Raw genomic sequence first — 12,108 nt, 5'->3', positions numbered from 1 at the left:
TGTCAAAAAGTTGCCTTTTACCAAAGAACAGGATAGCAGACTGAAGTCCCATAGCCCCAGATTTTGACCCTTTTTCATGCCTGTGGGACTGGCTTGCTTCTCATGCCCAGCAGCATGGAAGTGAACTATGGCACTTACGATTCCTGCTAGCAAAGCCTGGTATTTACAGCCTGGTTCTGCAGCATGAAAACTTGTTGTTCTTGTTGTTGTTTTCTGACCATAGTGAATATTGCCAGCCGTACTTTATTTGGGGGCTCATGGGGCCAAGAAGGTGTGCAGGGTGTATCCAGAATTTTAACAGCCACATCATGACCCTTTAGTCCAAAGGTGTCAAATTCATTTTCACCAAGGGCCACGTTAGCCTTGCAGTTGCCCTCAAAGGGCCAAAACAATTTTAGGACTGTATAAATGTAACTACATTGGGCCCTCTGAAGGCAACCACAATGAGTTGAGAATGAGTTGGACACCCCTGCTTTGGTCCCCTCACCTCCAGAATTGTTATTGTTCCTGAGAAGATAGAGAAGTTGAGTGTATTGCAACCCATCATAGACCAAATGAACAGAAGAGCCAACATTACTTCTGAGAACAGTTTCATTCCTCGCCCTGCTCTCTTGCTGCATTGTGTAACGTAAGAGATGGCTGGAAAAATTATAACGTACAAAGGTGTAAAACAGGATTCATCTTTCAAAAAGTGAACGAGAACATAGGAAATGTAAAAGGAAATTTGCACAGCACTCAGAGTCTTTTCAGAGGCTGTGATTTAAAGGTTTGTAAAGTCCTCAGACCTGGAGGAAGATACAACTGTCATGGGAGTTCTCTGCCGCTAGGGCTGGGTCTGTGATTGCCGCAGTCTCTCAGGTTTAGACTTGTGTCTTTTTCCGAAGGGGATAAAAATTGATTTCAAGAATGAGGGCAGTCTGCTAATCCCCACCCAACAGCCATTCCCTTCCTCTTTGTTAATGACAGATCCCACCTTGGTTTAAGGTACGAGTGCACCTGTTGAAACCTCTACTCCCTGGCTTCCATCGTTTCCAGCTGTGGCCTAATGACGAAGTTCTGGGTCGGAGAGACACAGTGGAAATGTTGGTGGAAGATTTCTGGAAAAGCCCTTCAAAAGGAAATGCAACCCTTTCTTCCTCCCTTCTTCCTTCCTATTGTCTGAAATGCAGTGGCTGGTGCTCCAGCCGCCATGCGGCCTCTAGCGGTCATGAGCATGAGGTGACTTTGAGAATGTAAGCCGGTGTGGTGCACCAGGGACATTCATGGAGCTGGGTCCCAGATGACACCCTGGTGCCACCAGAACAGCCCTAGACTGCCTGCTGCCAGAAGTCTCTCAAATAAGCAAACACACCCTGGAATGTTCAGCCACTCAAGTCAGCCAAGTACAAGTCTTAATTTATATAAGCATTTTTATACATGTTTATAGATTCATTTCTACTTGAGAAATCCCAGCTTCAGGCTTTCCCTTGTATGCAACACTTACCACCCCTTAACCAGCAGGAATTTGCACAGATTCGGGTCTTACCGAGAAGTTTGTGCTCCACGGCGCTCCGTAGAGACTGGTGCCGGAAGTACAGGAGCCCGCTGGGCTTCTCCTGGACCCACGGGCTGGTGGCGTTGCGGAAGGCAGCCCAGTGCAACGTGCTCACTTTGTATTGATTCCTGTAGCCCAGCTTGTCCAAAAGCTGCAGTATCTCATCCTCGGCCAACCCACAATGCGAGATGCTCAGTAAACACAGAGTGTCGGCCACCCAGCCATCCAGTCCTATGTAGGCAACACAAGGAAGGACAAGGTTGACAGAACAGCTCACATGTGCCAGGTTCCATTCTAAATGTCTTATGTGACTAACCTGATTCTTTCAGTCATCCTATGGTAGATACTAGAATTGCCGCTGTCTCACAACTGAGAGAGAAGAAGCACAGAGAAGTGAAGTAACTCACCCAAGGACACACAGAATGGGGATTGCAATGCAGACGGCCTGGCTGCTGGACCCATATATATTTTTAAGATTTTATTTATTTATTTTTAGGGAGACAGGAAGGAAGGGAGAAAGGAGAGAAACATCAATGTGTGAGAGTTAACAGTGATCAATGTCTCTTGCACACCCCAACTGGGGACCTGACCTGCAATCCAGGCACATGCCCTGAGTGGGAATCGAAATGGTGACCTTTTGGTTCACAGTCCGGCACTCACTCCACTGAGCCAACCAGCCAGGTCTAGAACCCATATTCTTAACCATTAAGTCATCACCTGCATTGTCACAACTAATCCATATTAGCTATGGTGACCAGCTGGCGTGCTTGCCGATTATTATCCTTAGCATTTCTGCTCCGCAATCTTTATTAAGATTTCCAAACATGAGGCTTGCATTTACGGGTTGAGTGCTTTTTCTGTGTGACTGCTGTCCTGTGTGTACCACCCACAGGCGCCACTTGAGCCAGCTGTTCTTACTCACCTGACCCTCAGATTTTTCCCAACACAACTGGGTTTCCCACTGGCTTTGTGGTCAACAAACTCTAAAGAGTCCCTAGTCCATTGAGAGAAATGACAATGAGGTCCCACTCTGAATTGACTTCCTATACAACTGAATTGACTTCCTATACATCTGAATTGACTTCCTATACAATTGAGGAATGAACCCAGGATGCATTCTGTCTTCAAGCAGAGGCAGCTGTTCAACCCCACCTGTGTAAGCTTCCTCTGAGGTTTACCCACTTCACCAAGTTCTTCCTGCACCAGTGGCAGAGCTCCGAGCCTGAGTGGGGCCAGTGGGCAGTTCTGGGAGGAAGAAAGTCACCCGGGAAAGGCTAGCCGCTGGGGGAGAGAAAAGGCTGGACTTCCTGCACACTCCTGAAGTTGTAGGGATAGCCATAGGCTCAGCCAGGGACCACTCAGCCTGAGTGATTCTTCTAGAGACCTTGTTTCTACCTACTTGCAGGTCAGGGGAGGGCACGCTAAATCTGAAGTCAATTTTCTCTGCAAGAAGAAAATGCAAACTCCAGAGCAAAAACTGGGGGAGGACAACAAGCTGCAGTACCAAGCAATGTGTCTCCCATTCCGAGTATTTCTGCTTCTCTCTCCCTGCCCAAGTTCCCATCCATCCCTACTCCACTGGAAAGTCACCACCTTACAAGAAAGTTGTTAGAGCAGAAATGACAGAGAAGAACTCAAGTGCTCACAGACAGCGATTTGTGAGAACAATCTTTGACACTTAAAAACCTGATTGTTGAATATGGAAAAGACGAATTCCTGGCCAACTAAAGGAATGGGGTTTTTTTTAACAAACAATGGGTTCAGACAATGACAGGAGGATCTAAAGAAAACTTTTTTCCCCACCCAGGAAGAAAAGAGATTTTGCTGAACTAAGAAAGGTGTAGGAGTGAGAGAAGAAAGCGATGGAGCTGCTCAAGGGGGTTTCTGAGCAGGGAATGTCCTCCCTGAACCCCAGCTGGCTTTGAACAGGGGGAGAGCAACCCCCAGGGTGCTCCCTGAACAGTAGGGAGGACCTGAGCTCTGCTTCCAGTCGGGAGCCTGGGAAGAACCAGACTGGAGAAATGGCCTTGGGCCTTGGGGGAGATCTGTGGGGTCTGGACCTCTAAGTGGTGCAGTAAACAGACATTCACTGTCGGGAATATTGAGTGTCTACAAGACTGTAGGCTCCAGAAGTGTGCAGAAGTTAGCTGAAGAGAGAGGCCTCAGATGGCAGCATAGATGAAATAACCCAAGAACAGACAGGGAAGCAGGCCTCTTAAAGGATGGATGCCAGAAATGGAGAAACATCAGTACCATTGGACCATCTGGGGCCACAGCCACCTCAGTGGAACACAGAAGGGACAGATAACAATCAAGGACACCCAGCACTAAGGCCCTTGGATCTAAGCTTAACCCAGTGGGGACACAGGAAGGACACAAATCCTTGCTTGACTTAAAAAAAAGAAAAAGAAAAAAACCCTGAATTGACTGAAAATGAACTAAATTGATGGAATTAGCCTGAAAACTGATGGTTTTCTGCCATCAGTTGGACTGTAAGCTCAAAAGAGATTCAAGAGAGTTATAGAAATAAATAAAGGCCCATTTCTTAGACCACTGCAAAATGTGACTGACGTGTGCCTAATACAATTCTCCTTAGAGTCAACCCACAGAACTACCCCAACAGGATGCCAGGTTTAGCAAATAAAAACACAAAGCATCCAGATAAATCTGAATTTCAGGTAAACCACAAATTCATTGTTGGTAGCAGTATGTCCCATGAAAATCTGGGATATACTTACACTTAACATTAATTGTTTATCTGTAGTTCAAATAATTTTTAGTGTATGTCCTATGCACTATCTGGGACATGCTTACACTAAAAAAGTATTTGTTGCTTATCTGAAATTCAAGTTTAACTGGGTTTCCTGTATTTTCTCTGACAGCCCTGTCCCAAGACCCTTCCCCCAGGTTGGGGGTCCACCCCTGTATCTTCCTCCCTGTGAATACATACCTACTCCCGAAGTCATGGTATCTGAATGTGCCTGTTTTTGTTTAAAAGTCCAACTATAATCTTCAGTCCAGCGTTTCAGAATCAGCCCCCAGAGCTCCTGAATAGAGTCCACCTCCAAGTACTCCTTCAGACACTGAAACTCATTCCGGTAGATCCTGCAGTCTTTCAACTCATTTGCTAGGATTGTGAGTTTTAAAGGACTCAGGTTCGCTTTTTGGCTCAAAGTCTGTCTGATCTGTTGGAAGGGGTCCTTGTTGGGAATGGAGAGATACTGCCTCAAGATGTTTAATTTCACTTGTTCGTCTTCTGTGCTAATGAGCTCCACCGTCCTCACGTCGGGGCGGGCGCACAGAGACTTGTGAGACAGGCTGGTGGGGACGGTGCTCATGATGAGTCTGCAATGGGGAGACAGCGAGCGTGGCAGCCAAGAAAAATCTTTTGCCTGGGGAGTCAAAGACATTTGAAAAGTTTAAAACTACTTCCTGGTGGTTTTTAATCTTAGAGTTGGTAGAATATAGGGAGCAAATAGAGGATAAGGGTAGGAGTTATGGATGTTAAGTAGTATCTTGGAAGTCAGCAATATGGTGATAAGAAAACACTAATTCCCATTGCATAGAACCATATTTGACTGACACCTGTCTGCTGTGGATTTGATAGTAAAATGTGGACCCTAAACAGAGGTTCCTACAAGCAAATATCAATACTTTACCAAAATCCTAGACTTCTGAAGAATGGACTGTAGTTATGACTGAAGGAACCCCAAGGCAGTGCAAACCGAACCATTCGCAATTGAAAAGACAGACACTGTTTTCCACTGAAGAATCGTCACTTTGTTCAGTGATGTTATCTTGAGCTAAATGGTTTTTACTTTGGAATCAAATCAACTCCTAATAAGATCCTTGTAAGTTCCTGTAACAGCCCTTCCCACCACTCAGTCGTCCCTTTATAAATTAAATCCCGAGCACAATTTAATACACTAACTCATTCAGTCCTCCTATCAACCCTATAGAAAGGCAGAGCAGGAAACTGAGGCACCAAGAGGCTAAACGTCTTCTCTAATTCATTCCCAGGGTAAGCGGAGCTGGGACTGAAGCTGAGGGTCGGGCTCCAGAGACAGTTTCCTAGTCACGGCACCAGACTGCTTCAGGTAACTGCCCGGACAGCCCCTTGTCCTCTGCAGAGCTCTGCCTCGCGCCTCTTCCATGAACCCCTCCCCAAAGTCAAGTCCCTTCATGAGAGGCTCTCAGGACACTACAAGTGCTGATCTTTGGCAGCACTTGTCACAGTTGCACGTCTATACTTACTCATGTGATGATGTCATTAACATCTGCCATTTCCTACGAGGAGGAAAGCTCAGCTTATAGTGCCTTTCCCACAGTAAGTAGTCAACAATTATTTGTTGAATGGAAGGTGGTCGGCATGTATTAGATTAAAAATCAAAGTATAAAACAATATGGTGTGTAACTTCATCTACATAAGAAAACATGTAATCTGTGCATACAGACACCCATAGGAAAAAGAAGGCTATGCAAGTTTAACAGTGGTGAGACTATGAGGACATTTAATTTTCTGTTCTCTTCTTCTTTATCATATTTCCTGTGAGAAACATGTATCACTTACATAATTTATAACTACATATATTTTATAGTTTTAGAGGAACTGTTTCACAAAGTAATGATTGATACCGAGACGAGTTAGAGCTTCCATTAATACATTACTTCAAACAGGGAAAACCTAAAGATAGTAACCAATGAACGGGATTTGGTAAGTGTGAAATCAGCATAGATGAGGCCAATCAAAATATACGACATAAAGAACACAACAGGGGCCAAATGAATGCCCAATCGAAGTATAAGATCCTGGGGCAGAACCAAGCAGCAGTCAAGGCCACAGTCTCTAGAACCAGACTTCCCATTTCTGAGTTCCCAGTCCACCAGTGTCTGTCTCCATGCTGAGTCCCCTCTGTGGGGTCAACAGGGTGATGATCACAGCCTTTCTTTCATACAGTTGTTGTGAGAATTAAATATGTTGAGATGTCTGGGGTTCCTAGAATGGTGCCTGGCCCACTGTGAGTGCTGGATAAGTATCTGTCCCATAACATGTAGAGCAGTAACTGTAAGCGATGCTGGCTATCGCTATAGATATACAATGCAATGGAGAGGTATGTTCTAAATTATGGGGGGTTTTCCTTATAAAATAGGTATTATTTTAAAAAGAGGTTACCTTATGTCCTGAAATGCCATAAATGCCAACCAACTCTTCAATTCCATCAAGTACAAGTACACATGGCTTTACACTGATGGAAGCAATGAACGCTTCTACGAGAAGCGGAAAGACCAAGACATGTGAGTCTTCGCTAAGAATGTCGGTTTCAAGCTGAGTACCTGTAGCACAGAAATTTGCTAAAATGAGGGGAAATGGTTCCATCGTTGCTAGAGCATTTCACGGGATGGGGAAGCAGAGGGGTTGGGAGCCACGGGTGCTAGTTACAGCTGCGCAGCTGACACACACGTGGCCGTGTCATTAGCAGCCTCAGAATATTCGACCCAAAACAGATCATGATATTTACCACCAGATGTCTCCTGTACGTTTGCAGGATTTTATGTAAAAAATACTTTGTATGACCCAAAACATTATTCTCATTTCCCAAAATGCAAAAATTGTGTTACAGAGAGTGGGATAGGAAGAGAGAGAAGTTAGATTACTGTGATCTATGAAGTTCCTGCAGCCCCTTTTACTTCAGGTGCCTTTGTAGGGGCCACGGCCACAGCCACCACCCTGGGCAGCCCAGCGGTGCACACACATGGCATCTCCCACCCGGTGCTTGGTCTCTTTTTGGTCCTAGCACATCTTCGGCCTAACATAAGCAACCCTAAACTCCTCTTCCCACAACATGGGACCCTGAACCTTGGATTCCAAAAATCATCAGGGAGACCTAAGTTGTCGACCAGCAAAGGGTAAAGGGCATAATATGCAAAGACCAACTTTCAAACTGCCATGAAGTGACATGGTAGCAGCAACCTAAAATTATAATCAACTACCAACATTCAAAGAGCATTTTACTACACACAACTCCATCTTGCTTTTATTTTTCAAAAGTAGTATTTTCTGAAGAAACTTAGGCGTATTAGAATCTAAAAAATGAAGTTATGCAAAGAAGCTCTAATGGACTAAGTCTCTCAAATGCACTAAGGTTCCGTTAGAGCCATTTGGAGTGATTATGCTTGACAAATATTTACCAGATGCCTATTATGAGAAAGATTCTATGCTAGATGACTTGGAGATGAGGGAGATAAAATGATCCATTATACAAAGTAAAGGAGTTAAGGGAAGTAGAAATGGGTTCAGTAGATACACACACACACACACACACACACACACACACACACACTTTTGAAAGCAGAATATGAGTCTGAAGTCTGCTGGAGTTTGATGCAGAACCAGCACAGCAAAGAAAAGCTTCATGGAGATGACATGTGAGACAAGCCCTGAAGAATGCACAGGTAGAAACGAGGGCGAGGCTATACCCAGCCAGACGAGGCCTCCGTGAAGGCCTGGAGCTAGGGAGGTACAAGAACATTCAGGAAGCAGGAGGTTGTTTACAGCAAGGAAACTCACCAGGGGTGCTCCAGGGGCTCTAGACATCCTACAACACAGGACAGGGAAGCTCTGTCTCTGATCTACCTGACTTTCAAAGGTTCTGTAAGGCACTTAAGGGTGGGGCGGGGCGGGGGAAGCTTTATAATTACCTAGCTTGAATCCAACTCCATTTTCCAAGTAAACATTCTTTCCCCCGTGGGTTAAAAACACATTGAATTTTATGAATTCAACTGCCATTTAAACTGATAGAAGATTATATATTATTTCATCTTAAATGATACCAAGATTTGTTCACCATTTCATAAAATCACAACCCTGAGAGCAATATGGTGGATGATGTTTGAGCCCTGAACAGAGCACACCACGTCAGCAAACTCCTCCAGCTCCTGCTCACGGCTGTTTGCAGTAAAGAGGAAGGCACCTGCCCACTCCACTGCCTTCCATCCGATCAGTTCTGAGCATTTACATGTGGAAATACACGTTATTTTATCATAAATAACTTTATCTCATCTTTTATATTACAGTAGAGGGTTGAATTGATTTTTATAGATATTCTTATATGAGAAAATGACCCTAAAATCAATAACTTGCAAGTTGTACCTAAATGTGAGACATAAAGGAAAAGGCAGCAAAAAAGAGAGAGTTTGAACGTGTGTCACCCGATATAAAACATATTCAAGAGCAAGAGGAGAAATGTTCATCTGGGTGCTTCATCCTTCCAGTGTTTTTTAAAATCTTTCAAACTCAGGCCCTAAATGCCAGAATTTTAGAGCAGAAGGTGTTCTTGGACCTCATCTAGTCTAGTCCGCGCCTCTCGTTTTGTAGATGAGGAAGCTGAGGCCTAGAGACGGGAAGAGACGTGAGCACACGGATCATCAGGGGCTTTTAAAACACACGTTTTCCTAGTAGTTTTTCTTCAAACAACAAGTAATCATTAAAGACAGCGGTTCAAGCTTTGTTGTCACCATTTTTTTGGTGTTTATGCTTCATCTGGGAGGCAGGGATTGTTCAGCCATCTCAAAGCTGCCACAGAGGTTAAGTAACAAAACGATTGTGAACCAACCTCACAAACGACACAGAACCTGACAATCATGAAGCACAATATCACTAATCATCATCGTCAAAAATACAGTCCTGGGCCAAAAAACAAGTTGTCAAGGATGATGATGCTTGTGGACGAAGGAAAGCGTATGTTCAGTGTTTTTAAAATCACACGTTGAGCAATTAAAAAATAAAAATAAAAAATAAAACCACATGTTGGGCAATAAAATCATTGTTTCTCAAAATGATGTTGAAGATAAAGTCAGCGCTATTAGTATGGATAAATGAGCCCACACATTTCTCCTTATTCTGGCAGGGCCAACTGTCTCTACTAAACGACGAGGCCTATTACCTAATTAAAATGGTAACGTCTGGAGTATTTGAACGCCCCCGTGGGAATGGGTGAATTTATGGAGAGAGGAAAACAGTTAACTGATACATCCCAGGATACTTTGTAACAAAATGACTTAGTGACTGACAAAAAGGAGAGGTGTTCTTTCAGGGATAGGGGGTGTCACCTGGCTGTCAAGTATCATAGGCCATTCCTGAATTTATTCTATTCTGTCCCACTAAAGATTTGTTTGTTTGAAAGACAGCAGCTGTTTTTATTAGGGGCTTTCAGCACTGAAAACGCCTCATTAAAATAACAATTCACTTTGGGAGTAAACTCCTAATTGGGCGTGTCTTATCCAGCTTCAGTGTGGCCACAATGAACACCTTCTGGATGTGCCTGAGGGGGATTAGCCATCTCCTGGAGCCAGCCACACCTGCTGCCCGTAGTTTTAATGTCAACGTCTTTACACGCCCTGAGAAAGGCACCCACGGAGAACGCGTGAGCACACGTCCACTCCACTTACAGACACTTACCACACACACAGAAAGAAGCTCAACTATCTGTCCCTTCACACCGAGGTAATCTGCGTCCATTGCAACTCACCCTGGGCCCCGTGCCCCACTCAGCCCCTGGAGGCACACACATGGGCACCAGCCCCGGGTAAGAACAGATGGATTCCCAAAAGCAGGAAGTCAGACATGCACACACGTGCAAATGCACAGTGGGCACCTGGTGATGAGGATGATAATGGCTAATATTTATCGGTAGTTACTATGTGCCAAGCACTGTGCCAAGTGCCTTCGTTTTTCATTTTTTTAAGGCCCACATTTTTCAGATGGGGAAGTTGAGCCACGGAGAGTTAAAATAATTTGCTCAAGGTCACGCAGCTCCCTATCAGTCGAGCGCCCCAACTGCTCCTAGAACAGAGGTAGATCCCACCTGACTGTTGTCACTCCCCGTACATACCCTGTATCTTAACATCTCACGTTCAAAGCAGAGCTTCTGATTCCGCTCAGAAGCCACTGCCCAGCCCCTCCAATGCTGTCCCATCTCAGTGAGCAGCCCTCATCACCTAGTTCCCTAAAGCCCAAATTAGGAGTTATCCTCACTTCCACCCTCTCCTTCAACGCCCACGTTTGATTCCTTAGCAAATTGTCAGTCCATCCAAAGCCTGCTACCCCCACGGCTACTGCCCTCCTTCACAGCACCCTCAGCTCCTGCTCAGGTCAAGAAAGCAGATATATGACTACTGGACCAAAGTCTACCTGACTTAAAATACTGTTTACAGTTACTGTCACTATGTTGGCTTGTCTGCACCAATAGAAGAGCCTTCCTTCTACTGATGTCACTGTTCCCTCCCTTCTCATAAATAACCCCTTGTCTTTGTCTCTAAATCAGAACACTCTTTGGACTTCTGCCCAAATCTGTGCTTCCTGAATAGCTATTCTTCTTTTATCTCAATATTGGTTGCCTCCCACTTAGGCCTTTTTACTTTTGGGTTAACAGCACTCAGTAGAATCCAGACCTAACATTCCGTCCTATAAGACTCTAATATGAAGTAGCCCGGCCTTCACCTCCGGCTTCACCCGGTACGACCGCCGCTGTGGCCCACTACAGTCTGGTCACGCTGGCCTTCGTCCCCTTCCTTGCTCACTCAACTTGGTTTCCAGCTTATGGCCTGTATTACTTTCGCTGTTCCCTCTGCCTGGAATGTTCTTCCTGCTGATTGCCACATGGCTGGCTGCTCCCTGTCTGTGAGCTGTCCCTGGAGACTGTTGCAGAGAGGGCTGCCTGTCCTACAGAAGTCCGTGCTCCCCCTGCCAGGGCGCGGGGTAAGCTCCCTACCCCCGGATTCCCGTGGGGCTAGGCAGGCTCTGCGCAGCCAGGCTCTTGCTGGAAGAATGAGAGTAGAAGCGGTGCTTATCGCTGTCAGGCTGGAGCTCGAAAGGAACAACCGGTGTGCCTTTTCCACTTTTTTCCCACTTTAGCCAAAAGCAGAAAGTTCTGAGTTGAGGCCTTATACCATCCACACAACCTCAAGATGGAAGGAGCATGTGTCCCCAAATCACTATGTGGCAAGAAGCTACTTGTCACCTAACTAGGAACTCCATACTGGCCCGTGTTATGAGTGAGAAACTGCATTTGAGAAGCCACTGAAATGAGATTTGTTACATTACCTAGAATCACTCTAATACAGAGACATACTCCCTGGTCACTCAATCTGAAAGCCACCCTATCACCTCATCACTTCGCTTTGCATGGCATTTATCACTATTTGATAGGTTTCCTGTTTATTTTATCTGCCTTTCTCAACTGGGACATCCTATCTATGGGAGCCGTGACCTCATTTGCCTGACTCACTCTTATGTACCCAGAACCCAGACAGTGCCTGACACAGAGCTGACAACCAAGACATACTCTGGATGAATGAACGAGTAAATGAGTGTGCTCAGTAAACGGTCTTGGAATTGAGGAGGAGGAACAATAGTTGAAAGCCACGTCCTGCCTTGGAGGATGTCTTCTTCTCGTCTCCTTTGATGGGGAAGCTTCCTCTGAGATGTCGGCCTGGCTGCCTCCTTCAGATGTTTACTCAGACGGAGAACGTCTGCGTAAGGCTCAGTTAGGCTCTGCCAGGCTACAGTTTTTAAA

General features: G+C 45.3%; 1 protein-coding gene across 1 annotated transcript in view; it reads right to left on the bottom strand.

Annotated features, from left to right (window-relative positions):
- The window catches only part of LOC119060254 (putative tetratricopeptide repeat protein 41), a 69,768-nt gene that overhangs the window by 34,329 nt on the left and 23,331 nt on the right, over nucleotides 1-12,108 (bottom strand). The window contains exons 5-7 of the mRNA XM_037160259.2: nucleotides 6,708-6,868; nucleotides 4,485-4,926; nucleotides 1,526-1,765 (exon numbers count right to left, since the gene is read on the bottom strand). Coding sequence (XP_037016154.2) covers nucleotides 1,526-1,765; nucleotides 4,485-4,926; nucleotides 6,708-6,868 — 843 coding nt within the window. The remainder of the gene's footprint in view (nucleotides 1-1,525; nucleotides 1,766-4,484; nucleotides 4,927-6,707; nucleotides 6,869-12,108) is intronic.

Source organism: Artibeus jamaicensis, unplaced genomic scaffold (assembly GCF_021234435.1).
Source record: "Artibeus jamaicensis isolate MK-2021 breed Jamaican fruit bat unplaced genomic scaffold, CSHL_Jam_final contig_233, whole genome shotgun sequence".
NCBI lineage: Eukaryota > Metazoa > Chordata > Mammalia > Chiroptera > Phyllostomidae > Artibeus > Artibeus jamaicensis.
The sequence above is the reverse complement of the archived record's forward strand: the minus strand, read 5'-3'. Positions and strand labels throughout refer to the sequence as shown.